Source organism: Amblyomma americanum, chromosome 4 (assembly GCF_052857255.1).
Source record: "Amblyomma americanum isolate KBUSLIRL-KWMA chromosome 4, ASM5285725v1, whole genome shotgun sequence".
NCBI classification, from domain to species: Eukaryota; Metazoa; Arthropoda; class Arachnida; order Ixodida; family Ixodidae; genus Amblyomma; species Amblyomma americanum.
This window is the reverse complement of record NC_135500.1, coordinates 111505496-111526781: the sequence shown is the minus strand read 5'-3', so window position 1 is coordinate 111526781 and position 21286 is coordinate 111505496. Positions and strand designations below refer to the sequence as shown.

The following is a 21286-nucleotide window of genomic DNA, read 5'->3' as shown; positions in this document are numbered from 1 at the left end:
TCGTTAGATGACGTTCTACATCACATTCACGGTAATACAGGACGTGCTACGTTCGCCGCTATGGACGAGGGTGGCGCGGTTGAACACTCTAAAGGTTCGCTTACACGCAATAAACATAAAATACCCACGAGAGCAGCAGATTGGACAGCCGTCGCCGTAGCTCAGTTGGTAGAGCACCGGATGCGGTATTCGGAGGTCGTGGGTTCAGATGCCACCTGCGGCATCGTTGTTTTTTGTGCTGCTTTATAATTAATTTTTTTTAAGCTAAAGAATAAACGAAGCAATAATGAAAAAAGAAAATTAAAGAGAACAATAGAAACATTCCCCTGTGCACCATGGTTTCCGGGGCTTTTGGCTTCGTTCATATGTTTGTCAAATTTCAAAGTACCTAACCGAGTTTCTAGAGCGCAATAACTTATTATCGCCTCGTCAGCATGGATTCGGCCGCAGCTTATCAACAGTTAATCAATTAACAGAAGTTGTGCATGACCTAACTTCAAGTATTGACAATAGCCGCCAAGCTGACATCATATTACTCGACTTTGCTATAGCCATCGACGGCGTATGCCATTCCAAACTAATCGTAAAACTACGTGGTTACATCTGTAATGGGGAACTATTGGCTTGTATTGAAGATTTCTTGCGGCAAGGTTCCCAACTCTTTTTGTATCAAAACATTCAATCTGAAACGGTACCAGTCACATCCGGAGTTCCTCAGGGCTCTGTCCTTGGGCCACTGTTTTTTCTTATATTTTTTAATGACATTACGACCGATATTACCTGTAACATAAAATTCTTTTCAGACGATCGTTTAATTTACAGAGAAATCAGAAGTATCAAGATCATGCTGTACTTAACGAATGAATGCAAAGATTTTCGGACTGGTTTAATGACGGGCAGATGTCAATTAACAAGGTGAAATCTGTAGCAATTGCAGAAATTAGAAAAAAGCAACCATCAAATTTCGTGTACAAAATCAATGGTACTCCACTGGCCTTCGTCAACGAACACAAATACTTAGGATTTACATTAACTAACGATCTTAGATGGGGCAAACACATTGACAAAGTCACTTCAACTGCATTACCAAAGCTGTTTTTTCTTAAAAGGTGTCTTCGTCTTGCGCCAACAGAAACTAATATTTTAGCTTATAAAACGTTTGTTAGACCTGTACTAGAATATGCTAACACTGTTCTGTTTCCTCAGTCTGTAACCAATATTTCACGTCTTGAAATAATTCAGCGTAAAGAAGCGAGGTTTATTCACAACAGATACAAAGAAACCGACTCACCAACACAACTAGCTGTAACCTCCTGGCTCGAAACGCTATCAACAAGGGCAAAGCGTGCTAGACTAAAATTCCTTCATCAGCTTCTTAATAGCACTTTTAAGATCCATTCATCAAAGTATGATTCACTGTCAAAAAAACGTGCATTAAGAAACCAGCACGCGTATAAGCTAACCGAATATCTTTATCACAGTGACACTTTCAAATATTCTTTCTTCCCGCTGGTAACAAGAGAATGGGACCGCCTAGACGCATCCATAACTAACGCTGATTCATTTTCAATTTTTTGTACCGAACTGGAAGCCGCGTGTTAAATCTGGAGTAGTGGTTAGAAAGCTTTTTCTCAATTTTTGTCTATTTCAAGGAGTACACGATGTGTTATACCCATGTTAATGTTTAAGTTTTCGAACTGGCATGCTTGTTTTCTTTCAGTTACCTGTGTAAATCTGTCAACTTCTTTTCAGTTTTTTTCTTTCAATACTATGAACTGTCTAATATATAGTTGTCTTTTGCACAGCCTCTGTTTGAAATGTTATTCTTTGCTATGATGCATGTCATGCCCGCCTGCCAAGGTACTCAACTAGAAACTGGCAGTATTTCCAGTATATATATATATATATATATATATATATATATATATATATATATATATATATATATATATATATATATATATATATATATATATATATATATATATATATATATATATATATATATATATATATATATTAGCAAACAAGTTTAAGGAAATGAGGGGCGCGTTTGGCAAACCTATGAGGGTGGCGCTGGTGAACACTCTCAAGGTTAGCACCGGATGCGAAATTCGGAGGTTCGGATCCCACCAGCGAGATGGATGTTTTTTCTGGTGCTTTATAAGTAATTTTTTTGAACCGATAGAATAATCTAAGTATTATTGCTCCACCGTTAAGCACTTCACAAAAAATTAATCATTCCCCTATACACCTTGGTTTCGGTGCTTGTTGACTCCCTTCATAGGTATATATATATATATATATATATATATATATATGCAGCCATTGTAGAATACCACCACTCTTTACACTCAGTAGACATTTCGGCAGTCCTGTAGACATTGCGTAATCAGGGTGTAGAAGAGCATCACGCAAAAATATTCAGATAGCTATAGCCGGCGCACGCCTACCGCAGCCTTATATAAAATCAGCAATAAAATTTTATTAAGAAAGCGGGTCAAGCATGGAGACATGATCTCACCAGTGCTGTTCACCGCTTGTTTACAAGAGGTATTCAGATGCCTGGAATGGGAGCAGCTGGGCAGAAATGTTAATGCAGAATACCTTAGTAACCTGCGAATTGCTCTTAACATTGCCTTGCTAAGTCACAAAGGCGGTGAACTGCAAAACGTGATCAGTGAGTTAGCAAGGCCGAGGAGTGCGTTGGGTCTAAAAATTGGCAGTGGCTTAGCCCGGTTATGCCAGGATATACGTAGCGAAAGCTAAGGCATAGCTTGGTTAGCCTTGGTTAATCTTGATTGCAAATCCAGGTTAGTCTGGTTGCCTGGCTAGTTGTTGTCACGTGGTTCGTCACGCGGTTGGTCACGTGGTGCGGTGCGACCACGGTGGGAATGCGAGCACGATGGGAATGCGAGCATGGCGAAACTTCGAGTTCGTTGCCAATGCAGCTGCGGTTTAACCTGCGGTTTAACTACTGCTCAACCTGGCTACAAAGCGAAAGCTGTGGTGTATCGGGCAAGTACACGCGGCTTGGCGTCTATAGCGTTGAGTACGTTTCGTACACTGGATAGGCAGCCCGCCCACCCTGCCGCCCTGGCAGATGGCAGTTAAATGGCTGATCTTGAGAGGTTGGTCACCCAATAAACACTGCATGCCGCCAATTCTACCACCCTCTACCGGCAAATAGAAAGGAGAAAGGTCAAGTGATGGGCACCATGGTGGACCACATACGGTAAGGCTTATAGCCACACTTTACCTCTGGCTCACTTGAAGGTCAAAATGCAACGCGCGGCGAAATCGGCTTTACCTAGCGTCGTGAAGCTTTCGCTTAAAAAATAAGCTGCAGAAGACCAAACTAAAATTCGTCTATGAACGAAACAGCAGTTTACGATTAGTAGCGAGGTGCTGGAAACTGTAAGGAAATACGTCTACGTAGGGCAGGTAGTGACCGCAGACTCGAATACTGAGAGCGAAATAACTAGAAGAACAACAATAAGTGGAACGCATTTGGCAGGTTCGCTGATATCATGAATGACAATTTATCAATATCTCTCATAAGAAAGTATAAAAAGGAGTAGGCAGAAACGTGAAGTAGGCAGAAACGTGGAGTGTAACGAAAAGGGTTACTCTTAAATTGAGGTCCACACAGCCAGATACGAAAAAGAAAACGACACGTGTAACGTTAAGATACGCGATTAGCGTGGAGTGGTTAAAGGAACAAACAAGGTTTAATGACACCTTGATAAATCAAGAGGATAAAATGCGATTGGGCAGGATATGTATGTATCCCGAAGCCAAGGTAAACGATGATCGTTAAGGGTAACGAACTGGATTCGAACAGAAGGCAAGCGCAGCGTGGGGCGGCAGAAAATTATCTGGGAGGATGAGATTAAGAACTTCGCGGAGACATGGAGGCCGCAGAAGAGAGAGGCCAGGTTAATTGAAGATATATAGGTGTCACGGATCTCTCCGGAGAACACTCGGACTGAAAGAATGGACTAGGCGACGGATGTACTCACACAAACGCACATTTAATACACCCTACGTGACACACACACTAGAACACAGAACTAACAAAACTAACACAACACACAAAGGCTATAAATACACACGACCCGGGCACACTACTACCAGCGTCTACTACTAGCGTTCTACTATTCGTGGTCGGCGTTCGTGCTCACGGTTGGTTCGGTGCGGCTGCGGCGTTGTATGCATCCCGTAGCCGGCGTCGAGGCGGCGTTCGGCGTGCTTGGGCTGGCGTCGCTGGCGGCGTCGCTGGCTGTGTCGTACAAGCTCCCGGTCCAAGCGCCCGTGGAGGTTATGCCGGTGTTGTTGGCGTTGGGGGCACCACCCGGATCGGTGGCAACAGCGCTGGAGACACCCCTGGCCGTAGCAGGTGGTAGCGTCCTCTGTTGACTCCCCGGAACGAGCTCAGGCACGGCAGGAAGTCCACGATGCCATGTCGTAGAACGCGAGCTCACCGGCTTTGCTCTCTTCTAGCCGATGTGTCCCTGACCTGCCGGAGCCTCCGCTTCTCTGCTGTTCCCCCCTGTGCCTCGCTCTCACTCGTCCTTTTATAGCCTCGGTGTTAGTTGTTGTTGTTGTTGTTGTTGTTGTTGTTGTTGTTGTTGTTGTTGTTGTTGTTGTTGTTGTTGTTGTTGTTGTTGTTGTTGTTGTTGTTGTTGTTGTTGTTGTTGTTGTTGTTGTTGTTGTTGTTGTTGTTGTTGTTGTTGTTGTTGTTGTTGTTGTTGTTGTTGTTGTTGTTGTTGTTGTTGTTGTTGTTGTTGTTGTTGTTGTTGTTGTTGTTGTTGTTGTTGTTGTTGTCAGCGGTGCTGACTGACGCCATAGCTGTCATGTATTTTCTCTTCGGTTCATGGTCAGACTCGCGCTCACGGCGCGCACAGCAAAGCTACGGAGGGGAGTAGTAAAAGCTTTCGTTTTAAAAGAGCCGGGTCGCTTACGGTCGGTTTTTGCGCTTCGCCGCACATTGGAGTCCAACCTTTGCGACAGGTATCTTTGTCGCACAAAGGACCCGGTTGAGCCCGAAGAAGAGTACGCGGGCCAGCCGAATCCAGGCATTGTTTCCCCTTTTGACTGCACGGCCTTACTGCCGCATTAGCTAAAATGTGACAAGGTACGGCTCCGGGCCTGGATAGCATAACAGTCAAACATTTGGCGAATCTCCTCGACTTGGCCTACCTCCACCTGCCAGAGTACATGAACCAGATTTGCGACGGGCGTCAAGTTCCTCCAAAGTGGAAGACTTCCCTGGTAACTTTCATTCCCAAGGCAGGCACGACGGTGAATGCCAACAACTTGAGGCCTATCTCATGGCAAGCTTATGGAGACGATGGTTAGCGATCGCCTCTCACCACACATGGAGTCGGAGGACCTCTTTGGAGACAATATATTTTGGTTACGACCGCATATGTCCGCACAGGACGTCTTCCTCTAATTACATCACGACAAAATATGACACTGTCATGCGCCATAACGACAAGGCCTTCCATTCCCTCTATCTTAAGGGGGTCTGTGACAACGTCGGTCATAGCAACAACTTGGCCAAATTGAGTACCACCGATTGTGGGCACAAAACCTTTGCCTATGTACTAGACTTTCTCTAGAAAAGTCAGGCCCTCTTCAAGATAGAAGACGACGGACCTTGCACAATGGGTACACGGGGTACACCTCAAGTGGCAGTCTTGTCGCCTCTTCTTTTGAACATAGCCATGATGCAGCTTCCACACCAATTGGTCAGGGTGGAAGTCATCCATTACGTACCATACGCGGATGATATACCAATTTGGACTACAGAAGAGTATCTTGGAGAAATGGATGACCGCCTCGAGCGGGCCGTCACCATAGTTGATAGCTACACTATCGACTGTGGTCTGCAGTACGCTCCCGCGAAATCGGAACTTCTGCACATCTGAGCCAATCCTAAACACAACACGATTTTGCGAATTTCTCTGACAGGAGATCCTATCAGAGAGGTCAAGGAGCTCCGCATACTAGGCCTCTTCATCCATAACAGGCTCAGCCCGGAATCTCCCATTGCCAAACTCAAACGCGTAGGCGAACTGGTCGGAAGCATGATTCATCGCTTTTCAAACAAACGCAGCGAGTTGTGGGGCAGGGACGTACTTTGGCTCGTCCATGCCTTCGTGACCAGCAAAATCCTCTACTCCATTCCCTACGTTCGCAATAGGAAACAACACGAGACACGAATCGGCGCTATCAGTAGAAAAGCTATAAACAGACTACTGGACCTGCCAGCGGCCACGTCTAATGCTAATTTTTGGGCGTTGGGGTGCTCAGCTCCTACCACGAGTTGCAGAAGGCCCACCTCGTGAACCAGTATACGCGACTCTCGCCGAAGGCATTTGGGCGCCGCATGCTAGACCGCCTGCACATCCAACACGACTGCACTCCAGACGATACGTGTCGGATTCCGGAGCTATGGCCTCACAAGTTGTGGCTCGTTCCACTCCCGAGCAACATGGACACGCAGACACACGAAGGCAGACGAGACGAGCGGGCTCAGGCCCTCAAAAACCAACACGGATCCAGCCAGAGTGCATACTACGTTTCGTGGAAGGGCCGTCGCCCATTAGATTCTATACGGCAGCCGTAGTTCACCAGTATCAGCACGTTAACGGCCTCTCATAACGAGCTCCAAATTCAGCGCAAGCCGGGCAGGTAGCCATTGCGCTTGCCGCCGCAGACCCGAATTCGAAGGTAATCATCATAGATTCGGGTCGAGCCCGTGAACACTACCTGGCGGTCGAGGCTTCACCTTTAGTCTGTCATATTCTAAAGCTGCCAGTAAGAGAATCGGACCCTTCACCCAAACGCATAGTCTGGAATCCTGGCAATCAGGGGTGTGGAAGCTGCATCATGGCCAACACTTTGCTGTGCCCTGCAATAGCAAACCATTTTGACTCCAAAATTTATGGGCGCTGCCCTCATTGTGGGGAAGTGTCTGATAACTTCAACATGGTTTGGGCCTGTCAGAAGAATCCTTCCCTTGCCCCTTCCTCTTCTCCTTCTCAAGAGGCATGGGAGTCAGCCCTGCTCAATTGCTTGGGGCCGGAGTCTCAAAGGGCTCTAATCCAACGGGCGTGAGTAGCGGCCTAGTCCAGCGGTATCTCGGACTAAGGACTCCACCTGTTTAAATGGCTATTTTTTGGCCTGAAAACTCACTACTGAATCGATTTTTCACCACCACCACCAAAGGGCTCTGGTAAAGCGGGCGCGAGACAGGGCCTCGTCGTGTGGTGTCCAGGACTAACGATACCGACCTTGTACCGGGGTCTTCTGGCTCCGAAACTTTTTCACCACCAAGGCGACTGCATCTGCCGGTCTGCGCATTCGCGGCACTCCATTCCCAGCACCACGCTCGTCTCGCACGCCAACTGACGCGTCGCTGTTCATTTCTCTTTATTTGTTAGAAGCAGTGTCACTGTGCAGATGCCAATCTGCGTTCCCCCCTCACTTACGTTCCCGTGGTTATTCCGGTTCTCGTGCATGGGCACGAGAACCGGACACGGGCACGGGAACTTGTCACGGGCACAATGCGGCACAATGGGCAAGGCGTTTGCACAATGGAGGCGCCTCATACGGGTTTAGCGCATTTTTGCATTTTCAGCTGATTTTTTTTCTTCTTCTGAGGTGCCACGAGGCATTTTACCCATTCACTTTCGCTAACACGGGCATTTCTTCCTATCTCTTGAACTCTGAATAATGAGGTTTTACTTGCCATCATGTTGTTTTTTTTGTTGCCAATCCGGCCATTTAATGAATTTCATTTTGCATGGCCACACTAAAGTTTGGATGCCGCTATGCTGTCTATTCAAATAATACACAATTCTGTGCACATTATGATTTATACTCGGTGATCAGTCGGATTTCTGGTTTTTTGAGTAGAAAGGACTATACAGTATCTCAAAAAATTAAGAACAACATTCTGAATTATTTTTGTCATCAACTAATATTCGATTCAATAGTCCATGTCATTTTTTCTTCTTCTTTGCTATCTATTCGCATTCGAAAATTTAAATACTCTGACACCCTTAGTTTTTTCGCTCCTCGGTCCATCGACCTGGGTACTCTACCCATCTTTTGAATATCGCTCATTTTTACTTTCCTCTGGAATATGAACTGCTTTATCTCTGCAGTATTATTTCCTGGAACTATTTCAAAACCTCCTGGCATGCAGAGCTACCTTCGGGCACTGTTATGGTACAGACGATAATGCCGCTCGGCCGAGCCATTGCTTCTCTGCGGGCTTATATATGGCGATAACCACGTGTATTGTCAAGCTACAGTGAACTGGAATGATTGGTTACCGGGCTCAAGACGGTCTGTAAGCTGCAATCACCTTTCTAGCAGCACTTCGCCCGGAACAAAATTGGCCTCCTCCCCGTTCCGTTCCATTTTTGCATTCTCCGGAGCCAATTTTCCCGGCGGATTATATCCAGTCCGTTTACTGGCAGCTTCCATCTTGCTTCACAAGCTTGCATTTCGCCAAAGTCGAAGTCTTGGCGAGTTGGCAGGTGCTCATTCCAAAACAGCGCAAACAAGATAAGGACGAAGGAAACGTCCTTTTACTGGTCATTTACACGGTTGCATATCTTGTACTGTTGCAACTTCAAGTGCTGAATTTCGCTTTTCCGAAAAAATCCCAAATCATTTTATCAGCTGCTTTAATGTTTCTTTTTTTACAAAAGTAATTTCGGCTTTCTTTTACAAAAACTACCATATTATTTCTCGCTTAGCCTTCACGTCTCCCTCCTTTTGGTTTGAAATTTTCAAAGGGAAAGGAAATGGCGCAGTTTCTGTCTCACATATCAGCGGACACCTGAACCGCGCCGTAAGGGAAGGGATAAAGGAGGGATTGAAAGAAGGAAGGAAGAGAGAGGTGCCGTTCCGGAGCCCTCCACTACGGCATTCTTTATTTCTTTCTTCTTTCACTCCCTCCTTTATCCCTTCCCTTACGCCGCGGTTAAGGTGTCCGGCGACATGCGAGACAGATACTGTGCCATTTCCTTTCCCTAAAAACCAATTTTTATTTTCATTTCATTGACAGGGTGCACGTGATTTCAAGAGAGCTGTAACAACAGCTAGTCGTGGCATTAACGTTTGACAGTATATTTGGCGGCTCCCTTCTGTATCATCATCATCATCATCATCATCATCATCATCATCATCATCATCATCATCAGCCTTACTACACCCACTGCAGGGCAAAGGCCTCTCCCATGTCTCTTCAATTAACCCTATTCCTTGCCAGCTGCATCCACCCTTTGCCTGCAAACTTCTTAATCTCATCCGCCCACCTAACCTTCTGCCGCCCCCTGCTACGCTTACTTTCTCTTGGAATCCACTCCGTTACCCTTAAGGACCAGCGGTTATCTTGCCTTCGCATTACATGCCCTGCCCAAGCCCATTTCTTTCTCTTGATTTCGACTAGGATGTCATTAACCCGTGTTTGTTCCCTCACCCACTCTGCCCGCTTCCGAGCTCTTAACGTTACACCTATCATTTTTCTTTCCATGGCTCGCTGCGTTGTCCTTAACTTAAGCTCAACTCTTTTCGTTAGCCTCCACGTTTCTGCCCCGTAGGTGAGTACCGGTAAGATTATGCTGTTGTACACTTTCCTCTTGAGGGAAATTGGTAAACTGCCACTCATGATCTGCGAGAATTTGCCATATGCGCTCCACCCCATTCTTATCCTTCTAGTTATCTACCTCTCATGATCCGGATCAGCTGTCACTACCTGCCCTAATAAGACGTATTCCGTCACTATTTCTAGGCTCTCGCTGCCAATTGTAAACTGTTGTTCCCTTGCTAGGCTGTTGAACATTACCTTGGTTTTCTGCATGTTAATTTCTAGACCCATCGATCTGCTCTGCCTGTCTAACTCATTGATCATGATTTGCAGTTGACCTCCTGAGTGACTCAGCAAGCAATGTCATCAGCAACTCGCAGATTATTTAGGTGTTCTCCATTTATTCTTATTCCCAACTGTTCCCAATTGAGGCCTCGAAATACCTCCTGTAAACATGCGGTGAACAGCATTGGCGAGATCGTGTCTCCTTGCCTGGCGCCCTTCCTTATTGAAATTTTATTGCTGACTTTATGGAGGACTATAGTAGCTGTGCAGTTGCTATATATATCTTCCAGTATTTGGACATAAGGCTCTTCTACCCCCTGATTACGCCATGCCTGTATGACTGCTGAGGTTTCCACTGAGTCGAATGCTTTCTCGTAATCAATGAAAGCTATATATAGAGGTTGGTTATATTCTGTGCATTTCTCTATCACCTGATTGATAGTGTGAATATGATCTATTGTGGAATATCCTTTACGAAAGCCTGCCTGATCATTTGGTTGATTAAAGTCTAACGTTGCCCTGACTCTATTAGCGATTACCTTAGTAAATACTTTGTAGGCAAAGGATAGTAAGCTGATCGGCCTGTAATTTTTCAAGTCCTTGGCGTCTCCCTTCTTATGATTTAAAATAATGTTTGCATTCTTCTAAGCTTCGGGTACAGTCGAGGTCATAAGGCATTGCGTATACAGGGTGGCTAGTTTATCAAGCACGATGTCCTCTCCATCCTTCAACAGATCTGCTGTTACCTGATCTTCCCCAGCTGCTTTTCCCCTTTTCATTGCTTCTAAGGCTTTCTTTACTTCATCTTTCGTTACTGGCGGGATGACGCATTGCTGTGCACTGCTGTCTTTCTCATTAGCGCTCTGATTACATTGGCTACTGTACAGGTCTGTGTAGAACTCTTCGGCTATGTTAACTATCTTATCCATATTGCTAATGACATTGCCCTCCTTGTCTCTTAATGCATACATCTGGTTTTTACCTATGCCTAGTTTCCTCTTCACTGTTTTTTAGGCTACCTCCGTTCTTTATAGCATGCTCGATTCTCTCCATATTAAACTTCCTTATGTCGGCTACCTTGCGCTTATTTATTAACTTTGATATCTCCGTTAGTTCTATTCTATCGGTAGGGTTAGATGCCCTCATGTTTTGGCGCTTCTTAATCAGATCTTTCGTCACCTGAGATAGCTTTGAACTGTCCTACCGCCTACTTCTACTGCGCACTCCGTAATTATTGATGTCAGATTATCGTGCATTGAATGAACATCAAGATCATCTTCCTCAGTTAAAGCCGAATATCGGTTTGGCAGCGCTATCCTAAACTCCTGTGCTTTCCCTCTTACGGCTAACTCGTTAATGGGCTTCCTCTTCACTAGCTTCTTCCGTTCCCTCTTCAAGACTAAGCTAATTCTAGACCTTACCATTATGTGGTCGCTACAACGCACCTTTCCGAGGACGGCCACATCCTGGATGATGCCAGGTTTAGCGCATAGTATGAAGTCGATTTCATTTTTAATCTCACCATTGAGGCTCTTCCAGGTCCACTTCCTGTTTTCTCGTTTGCGGAAGAAGGTATTCATGATCCGTAAATTATTTCTATCCGCGAATTCGACTAATAAGTCTCCCCTGCTATTTCTAGAGCCTATCCCATAGTCACCTACCGCGTGGTCGTCAGCCTGCTTCATGCCCACCTTCGCATTGAAGTCGCCCATCAGTACAGTGTACTGCGATTTTACTTTATTCATTGCCGATTCTACGTCCTCATAGAAACTTTCAACGGTCTGGTCATCATGGCTGGATGTGGGTGCGTAGGCCTGCAGCCCTTAGCTTGTACCTCCTACTCAGCCTTTTACTATAGCTGCTACCCTCTCGTTAATACTGTAGAGCTCCTCTACGTTGCCAGCTATATTCTTATTAATGAGGAATCCCACACCTAGTTCTCGTCTATCCTCTAACACGCGATAGCACAGTATGTGTCCGTCATTTAGTACTGTATACGCCTCACCTGTCCTCCTAACTTCGCTAAGCCCTATCACATCCCATTTAATTCCCGCTAGTTCCTCTATATTCCCGCCAGTTCCGCTAGTTCCTGTATATGAAATTTAAATGTTTAGACAACAAGATATATTTAAAATATTAAAACAAAGCGATGATATTATATCCCCAGAACGATCACATACTATTCCCTTCGTAACGGTGCATAAATGATCCCGTCTAAAGTTTTGAGCGCATATTTCTGCATTTTCTGTAACATACAGTGCTATAGAGAGGAAATGCAAGGTCGGCTTTATTTAGATATTAGAGCCGTTGCTTCCTCTTTGCGGCTGTTATTGTGTAGTAGATATCATTTAGAGGACCCAAGCGTTTGGTGTATAGACAAAAGAAATGACCTATTTTTGCACGTCTTTTCAGGCAGCCGATTACAGCAACGGTAGGGGGCATCAAGTTCGACCCTCCAATTATGAAATTAATTCCGTCGAGCGAATATTTGCAATACGAGATTGTAACACACCTCTTCAATTTAACAAAATCTATATATAGCCCTTTTCCTCTACCTGCAAATGTCTCGCTTCAACTGCTTGAAAATGGACTTCTTAAAGAGAAGAATGTAACTTTCGATATGACCAGCAAGCCTTCGACACGCAAATGGAAAAAGATTTTTGCAACGCGTTTGAGGGGTCAAGTGAAGACCATCAAAAAGGAGGTAAGGTGTTAAGTGCGCTCTTTAAAACAATTTGCCATTTGAGTTCCTCAGCTGTTCGCGAGTATATTGGATGCCAAACGGAAATCATTGATTTTAATTTCTTCCCCTGATATTAATTGTCACATAGGTTTAAACGCACTGTACTAATATGTAAAGCCCCAAACCAGGTGTTTAAACTCAAATGATTCATGGTGATGCACATGCGCTATCGGGTTCATCAGCGCTTCTCCGCCTTTGCCGCGAAACACGCCAGGTAGAATAAAGTAGTTGCACCTCGTAGTCGACCCCTCGAGCGGTCCGTATCGCGCCCCGTTTAGCTTGCAGGGAACCCAGCCTTCGTCTCCCTACGGCATGGTTACCAGGACAGGTTCCACGTTCAGCTGCCGCCACTTTGGCCTCAGACTCCAGCGTGTGGTTCGTACAAGTGAAAGCTGTGCTCGACATTCGGCGCATCACTTCAGAGCGTGTGAAGTACCTCCATGCCGTGTCCACCTTCTCTATTGAGGCGATTGACAAGTTCGTAGTCGTATTGAAGTCGCTTACCCCTCCTACTCGTACTGGACCGGAAGACCATCTCGGTGCGCAGCCACGTGCAGCAGTTGCTCAGCGCCGAAGACCTTGCAGGCTGCCGACCATCTCAGTTCCTCCATTGCATGCGACAGCTTCTCGATGACTGCCAGCATTGCTTTAACAGCCCTCTACTCCGCGAATTATTCCTTCAGCACCTACCTCAGAACCGCATGTTCGTCCTGGCTGCAGCTGGTGACGATAGCTTGCACAAGCTCGTGGGGTTGTCTGACCATGTCGCCGTGTTCTCCGACCCGAGGTTTGTTGCTGGAATCGTGTCCGCATCTCGTCCAATCTCGTCGAGCGGCGGTCACGCCTCGAGGATAACACCGTCCGACTCGCGGAAACTGTTGCCGTGCTGCGAGCATGGATGCCTCACCTCTTTGCACGGTATTCTCACTGCCGGTCGCGCCATAGTCCACGGTTTCACCATCTAAAAAGTGCAGGTACTGACCGGTTCTGCCGGTAGCTGCGCAAGTTCGGCACCCCTGCGTTGCGCTCCGTGTAGCCTGTAGGGGATCTAGTCTCCGTCGCACGAAAATGAGTACCGTTAAATAGAAGCGTCAGGTTCCTTTGATAAACTTTTTTTTAAAGTATACGCCAGAAATGTAAAGGCAGAAATGAGTACATCATATTTTTTTAACTTCGAGGCTGCAAATAACCTAAAGCTTCATTCTAAGCTTAAAAAATCTGCACAAAATACATTTGCCCATATTGCTGCTGTCCACTAAATTTGAATCCTGGCCTGGCTCTGGAGTCTTTCCTCATAGATGGAAACCTCCACGAATAACTGTATGTTTTCATTTCTTTAGCTGTAACCAATTGTATGCGTCATCGTTGCTTACAAATGAAATAAGAAAAAGCCTGCTTATAATCTTAACTATGGGCATGAAGAAATTTATAAGCACAAAGAACTAATATGTCAACTGTTAAAAAGTGGGGGCAAACTGTACTGACATGAAAAATGAGCTTCAATGGGAGGCGTTCACCTCTCGCAGAAAATTGCGTTTGAAAATTTTATTCAGGCTATACAACAACAAAACCGGAAACAAAAACAAAAGAGACGCATATATTAAGCAACCGCACTATATTCCTAGAAGAACTGATCATGACCTTAGAATCAGAGCATACCGGACCAGAACGAACATCTTTGTAAGTTCCTTAACAAGAGTGAATTAATTGTCTCCTAACCAAATGTGCTGTCCTGATGAATATGTGTTCTTTTCGATGATGTAATGCCCTCTGCTTGCACGCATTTGGGTAAAGCGGGGAATCTCTGAATAAAATGCAACAGCAGAAACATTTGACCATGAACTCATTATTGAGCCTCTACAATGGTTTGTTAACTTTTTCAGTTGAAAAACCAGAAGGAGAGTGGCTCTCTTCGGAAGTGGTCCTCGGTGAGTGCACCATTTATCATCTAGCTCTTATTAGGCAATAGTATAGAGTACCTTACGCTTGAACGCCTGCCGGTGGTCGAGCGTTGTAATATTTTTTCCATAATTAAAGCCTAATCAACCAGGCATAGAAGGACGGAACACGCATGGATACAAACGAGCGCTGTGCTGTGTATCTGCGCGTTCCTTTCTTTTCTGTCCCGTACCTCGCGTTGTAGTTAAGGAATAACGCCACCAACTAGCCCAACTAATATTTTAAAGACAGGGCCGCCGCAGTGGCTCTGCAGCTGGTTATGACGCCCGGCTGCTGACCCGAAAGACGGGGGTCCGCCGGCGGGGCTTTGTAGCGTACGTGCGCCGCTAACATGGTGTGTTAGACTGTTTTTCAGTTAAGCAGCAGCCTTGTGCCTTGTGGATGAGCGTAGACCGGCGATACTGGCAGTTATTTAAATGCGGTGCTTAGGGAACTTAGCAATATTATCGATGAGGTTATCACTGTACACCTGGGTGCACTTTTCTTAGTCTGAAAGAAGTATAAAAAACATGCTCCTTTTTTTTAGTAAACCACAATTCTGCCACGCGCGCTGAAAACACCAAGAGGGAGGTAGTTGAAGCTGGCGAACTTGCAAGGCTAGAAGATAATTCTGCCTGGACGCCATCTGTTTTCATTCGATAAGGAGTGCCTGTTCTTAGGTCTTATCACCGAGTAAGGGCTGATTAAGGGCTTCCGGTTGTCGTGTTGACGAAATCTTCTGAGTCGTTTAGGTTTGCAGAACCTTGTACAGAGCGCTTTGTGGTGTCCTTTAACCGTCCGTGTCAATTTCGGCGCCCACTCATGGGGTCAAGGATACGGAACTAACTAGGCCATCAGTTCATCTTGGCCGGGTGCACAGGTCACAAACATCCATCTTTCCTAACAATACAGAGTGCCATTCCTCCGGTCCAATTTCTGTTGAATATCTCAATAAATATCAATATAAAAATTGGCAACTCTAAAAAATTTCTTATAAAGTGCATGTGATATGCTATCCTTATTTCGCATTCCGACACAACTGACCGAGATGAGTGCAAAAGGCAATAATTTATTTAGACACGTAAACTTTTCGTAAAATACAAATCTACTAAAAATTTTCCCACTAAAAAATAACGGAAACGTTTCTCCATTCTTTCTCTGGTCCGGATATTCACTCCATAGAAGTGCAAAAATTTATAACTTTAATGTGTTTTCAAACAATTATTTGGAATCAACATGAGAGCAAGACTAGTGAAATTGTATGAGCAGTATATGAGGGAATATTCCGACGTTAAGAATTACTATCAGTAAAGGTCAAAAAGCGGAGCGGCATTGCGCTGTCATTCTGTAATTCTGTGCATTTGAGTGTTTCTTTTTTTAGCGAAGAGAATTGCACTTGTGTCTGTATATGTTTCCCTCCCTGTAATGACCCTCATGCAGAGGGTTAACAGTATGAATAAATAAAAAAAATAAAATTAACTATAGCGCAATGCTATATAAGCTTTAGCATCCTAGCCTGGGCGACTGCAGTAAGAGTCAGCATAACAAAGCAAAAGCCATAGCAAAATAAGACAATCAGGGGGGTTCCAAGGGCCGAACACTTCTCTTCATCGAAAAAGCATTGTGAAAATAGAACATAGCTAAACATCAGTACTAGGAGAATTTTTGAATATTACAGCCCTCCAATTTTTTTCGCACGGATTTATTTATTATCCCTTAAAAGGTGTTCCATGTTCAATGCCAAACTACACAGTATGTCGGCTGGAAGCTTCGAAGAATGGCTCATCCCAAAGAGCTGCGATAGAACAAAAAGCTGACATTTCATTGTAATTTACCACATATCGTTGATAAATCCAAAACAGCACAAAACCTCACATTGAAATAAGTTAGACTGCGTTTCCTAATCATATTTCTGGTGTCAATTTCAAGTATACTGCTGGTAGACATCTCGGCTTCTATTCGCGTGCGAAGGAGAGCTGTGCTTTGGATGGAATAGCGCGAATTGTTTGGACTTTTGCGTTATAGATTTTGCTATACTTTACATCACTAATTTTTTTTTCCAAAAGTGTGTTAGTTTTGCTTTTCTGCGCACGCCGTCCACCTTTCTCTGAAATATGCACAGCTATTCTGCAAATTATTTAAATACAGTCGATGCCTTGCTCTTTTCTCTGTGTTCGCCTATAACTGAGTTGCACTACCGCCTGGAAATTGACTGGTTACCTACACCTCGTCAAACGGCTTGAAGAGTTCTTTGCCAAGGGTTAGAAAATAAGTTCTCATCGAACCTTGTCTGCCTGAGACGACTTCAGATTAGCGCCTCAGCCACAGACAGCAATTTTTGAGCCGCATCAGATCCCGTTGAACAACACAGAAAGTAAACTTAAGCACCGCCTTAAGCGCATACCGCAATCGCCTTAATGGGTTAATACCTATGCATATATGCGAACTGGTAGCTCTCGACTTAAAATTCTTGGATCTCTGGGAGCCTTCATATGACTCCTGGCGCAGTGGTGCAGCGACGCGCACCGGATAGCAACGGTTGCGAGGCTTTAAACGTCCTATGCCGCCGGTGCCGGACAATTTTTTCGACATGGGGGTACGAATAATCTTGCATTCAAATCATACTTTAGGGCCTAACCGGCTGATCAACACGAAAATTTTAATCAAAAACTATCCCCACGGCTGCGTTCTCCCGATGCGGAAGGAATTTCTGAGTAGGCTATCCATCTGTGAATTTATGTTTTGTGGCAGCGGCTAAGTCAACATGCAAGCCAATACCATTAGAATAGCTAAATCGAATTCTTGTCTATTAAGAACATATGTTACATTCGCGTCTCGACATGTTCACTTTGACCGCGCAGCATAGGGGCTTCGAGCTCAACTTCAGGTATGGCTTAATTTTGCCGTTTCCGACACCCCTCACGCTGGCCACCACGCCTACTCTCGGCTGCTCACTATAGGTGATCCGGCCGTCGCGCGTCTTCCATGGCGAAGGAGCTACGCAGCTCGCGTAACCAACGCTCTGAGTCGCAAAATAGTTGCAGTGGCCACAGGTTCGTCAAGTGCGCGTATCCTAGCCACGTGGTCTGGATGGAACACCGCCGCCAGCAGCCTTGATTTTAATAGCCTACCCCGCATGGCATGCACACGGAACCGCAAAGAGACGAAATGGCCATGACAAATTATGAACGTACGTGTTAATGAGGCAGGTGCATGTTTGTGGCTCCCTAAAACGAATCTGGTAGAGCTCCTTACAACAGATATTCACTGAAAAACAACGCTGTAGAAGACAACACTTGAGATCATGGCTCTCCGCCCATGATTAGTAAGCAGCAGTTAAGCTTGGTTTGAAGCTAGTAGCCCAGCGCAAGTTAAGTCTATGACTTTCCTGCAGTACAAACTCATTTATTTCATCTTTCTCGTTGTCAGTGTGACTTACCGGAAGACAAATGTAGGCATCTTCGTTACGTCTGCTCAAGCACGGAGTAGTTTTTTTTTTTTTGCTTAAAGGTCCGCCACCTGAATCCGAAGGGGTATAGTGTGTCTCCAATTCGATCGAACAAAGCTCTAAGATGGACTGCTGATGTATCGCATTTGAACTCAAAGGGCCTCTCTAGCCAGAAGTTTGCAAGCTGTTTCACGCTAATTGCCTTGCAGCCTGTCTCAAAATCAGTTTTACGCTGTCGTCCCGAGTTAAAATTCGCACTCTTCGCCAGCAGTGCGCTGACAGAGCCAGAACACTCACTACATGCGTGGCGTAATAACCGTGTGGTCAATTATCGGCGCCGATTCAATCCGCCGAGACAATTTAGTATCTGCAGTTGACGCCAGCACAATACTATCTGTGCCGAAGAACTCACGTGCATGGCAACACAAGCCTAAGCTCACTTGCATATCAATACAGACCACGGATACCTTTGCACGGATGCATGGAAACATATATCGAATACTACGCTCATTACCGCATTTGTATTATGTCGTGCGTGCAGGTGACCATGTAAGTATGTGTACGCTATTTCGATGACCGCGCAATAAGAAGAGAGAAAAAGGAAGTAGCTGTCGAAGGCAATTTTGATTGAAATCAGGATCTTCTTAACGCATTAGTGCGAATACTGTTCTTCAGTATTTGCACCTAACCTTTTCATTGTGTATCGGCAGCTCTATTACATCGATCTCCAATGGAACTGTGTCCGCGGCTGCCGGGATTGAACCCAAGCACTCAAGCTCTGCAGCTTAAGGCCCCTGTCAGTTCCCAACGGATGTGTGTTGAGTTCCGCGCAATTTTTTGCTAGGTGCACCTGCGGCCATGAGATACGCTTTTCCATTTGCAAACAATGTAAACGGGGGACAAGAGCTGGGGATAAAGTTATTTCAGATCTGTTGTTCCTGTCGGACACTGTGGCCATTGTGCTACTAAACCTTGGCACTCTGGATACACACAGCCTGACAACCATGAACGTGCCTGAAGAAAAAATGGCTACCAACTTTATCTTATTCCTTAAAAAGGGGATGTCTGTCACTTCGAAGTAGAAGGTCAGCAATTTGTGCTTAGGAAGCCATTCGGATGCCGTCAGATTGAATATGAATGGGAATATAAATATGCTAGCCAATACTGTAACACAGTCGTGAAACAACAAGCACTATCTATTCGCTTAGAGAAGCAGCCGACAACGCGGCAGAAAGTAGGCAAACAATAAAAACAAAAGTGGCGCTCAGCATGGACGAGGTGTTCTGTCTTACGCCTCATTGGTCTAGCTTTATTGCCAGTGCGAGGTATACTTTGCAGCAGTCGGAATGTTTCGTATCTTTTTCTTAATACCGCCATTTATTCAGTGGCTTCGAAATCCAATTAATGGGTATCTCGGCTCAGACACCAGTAGTCAGGGATAAAAGAGTGTTTAGTATACAGGTGGCAAGGCTTTACGCGGAAGCGGTGGCGCATTCCTGTCAGCATGTTTAATGTAGACTGAATGGTCACGCAGTTAAGACCAAAATTATCTGATTATTTTGTTCTGTTCAGTTCGAATACAACATACACTCATATGTCCATTTGTCAATGCAATCGATTTCCTGCTTTTCTTCTAGCAAAGCAAGTTCAAAGTGAATGTTACGTTCTCTGGCTTCTTCGCGTACGAGACAAGTGCTCAAAATGAGACGGAATACTACACTGTGCCGGTTGGAAACCTCAGCGATACACCCAATGGACTCTTGAAAAGAGGCGACAATTTGACGTTCACCTTTGAAGGATTGCACGTCCTTTATATAGTTTTCCGTGACTTCAGTACTTTCAAGCATATTTTAGTCTGATAAGAATCGATTTAGTACTCAACGCATTTGAGAAACGGACAAATTATGTATGTTGCGAATAAACGCCACCGGCACTAACTGAACTTTGACGAAGTGAACATTATTTATTTTTACTGAGCGGAATTTCAACTGTTTATTCTATTTCATTCACATTTTATGAAAATGCTATCTAGAATTGAGATAGCAACGAATAATTTATTTTATACCTAGCTTGCTTGTTTTTCATGGCGCAAGCAACAGCAAGCACCAACGCAGGTTTTGAGAAATCGAGCTCTTTGATGCTTCATATGCTGCTCCTGCACATCTAGAAATATTTCGCCTCTTTACTGAACATGAGTAAATCTCTCTTAATAATGAGCTTTATATGTTACGTACCTCTGCTTCAGTACTATAAATGTGTAATGTATTCAGGGGCAGCTTTCCTAATAAGAAGGTAGAACTTCGCTGTCACCAGAAACCAAAGAGGGCGACGTATGTTCTACAGCAAGAGGTGTTAAAATGACATGAAAGGTGAATTTCCAGCGTCATGATAGTACACATCAGCGCCGGTGCTAATTAAACAAAATTCTGATTTTGCGGCCGAAGTGCAAGTACTGAGTTCCTTTGGGGTACCAATTGATTTGGGCGCAATGCCCCTAATTCCACCATTACAAATAGTAAATTATGGCATTATAGTTGTATGCCAATGCGTTATTACTCTGTTATTACAAATCTACTAAACTTTGAGGGATTCCCCTAAACCTTTCACCAACACTGTTCCCACTTCGAGTTATTGATCAATTGGCTATCGCCCTGCCATAAGCTTGCCGTCCCGGTTAGCGCAGTTGGTATAGCGACTGCTCTGGTGAAGCAGTGATCCCAGATGTAAAGCCCAGACGAGGACGAGTTTTTCTTTAACAGCGAAGTTTCTGAGAAAGCTGTATAGCTTTCATTTGTAGCCATGTGGCTGTGTTTGGGTGGATGCCAGTGAATAATTGCTCCCTTATTACAAATCTACTCCCCTTGGGGGATTCCAATAAACATTTGACCAGTAAATTATGAGGTTTATGTTCCCAGAGCGGCCCTGAGGTTCTGACGGTCAATACAGTGGAGGGCTTCAGATTAGATTTGACAGCTGAGGCTTCTTTGACATATACTGCCATTGCAAAGGACGTGCTTGTATTTGTTTTTCGTCTCGATCGAAGTATGGCAACCGATGCAGGGACTTTATCCCATAACTTTAAGGTTAGCAGTCGAACGGCAAAGCCACCAAGCCATAGCCACGGACCTGGTGTCGCCATTTCAAGAATGATTGCAAAGTGAAGTAGCGCTGCGCCTGCTACCAACTAATTTCATTGTCTTAAGGTTGTTTTCGACAAAAACAAGCATCGCTTGTTTTCGACGTGGAAAGCCATGAGTGT

The 21286-nt window shown here is 44.9% G+C and overlaps 1 protein-coding gene across 1 annotated transcript in view; it reads left to right on the top strand.

The window, feature by feature from the left end:
- The window catches only part of LOC144130305 (uncharacterized), a 38561-nt gene extending 18592 nt beyond the window's left edge, over window positions 1–19969 (top strand). Inside the window, exons 5-7 of the mRNA XM_077664252.1 lie at window positions 12311–12602; window positions 14525–14569; window positions 19665–19969. Of these exons, the coding sequence (XP_077520378.1) occupies window positions 12311–12602; window positions 14525–14569; window positions 19665–19886 (559 nt within the window). The 3' untranslated portion in view covers window positions 19887–19969. The remainder of the gene's footprint in view (window positions 1–12310; window positions 12603–14524; window positions 14570–19664) is intronic.
- Window positions 19970–21286: the final 1317 nt, after the last annotated feature.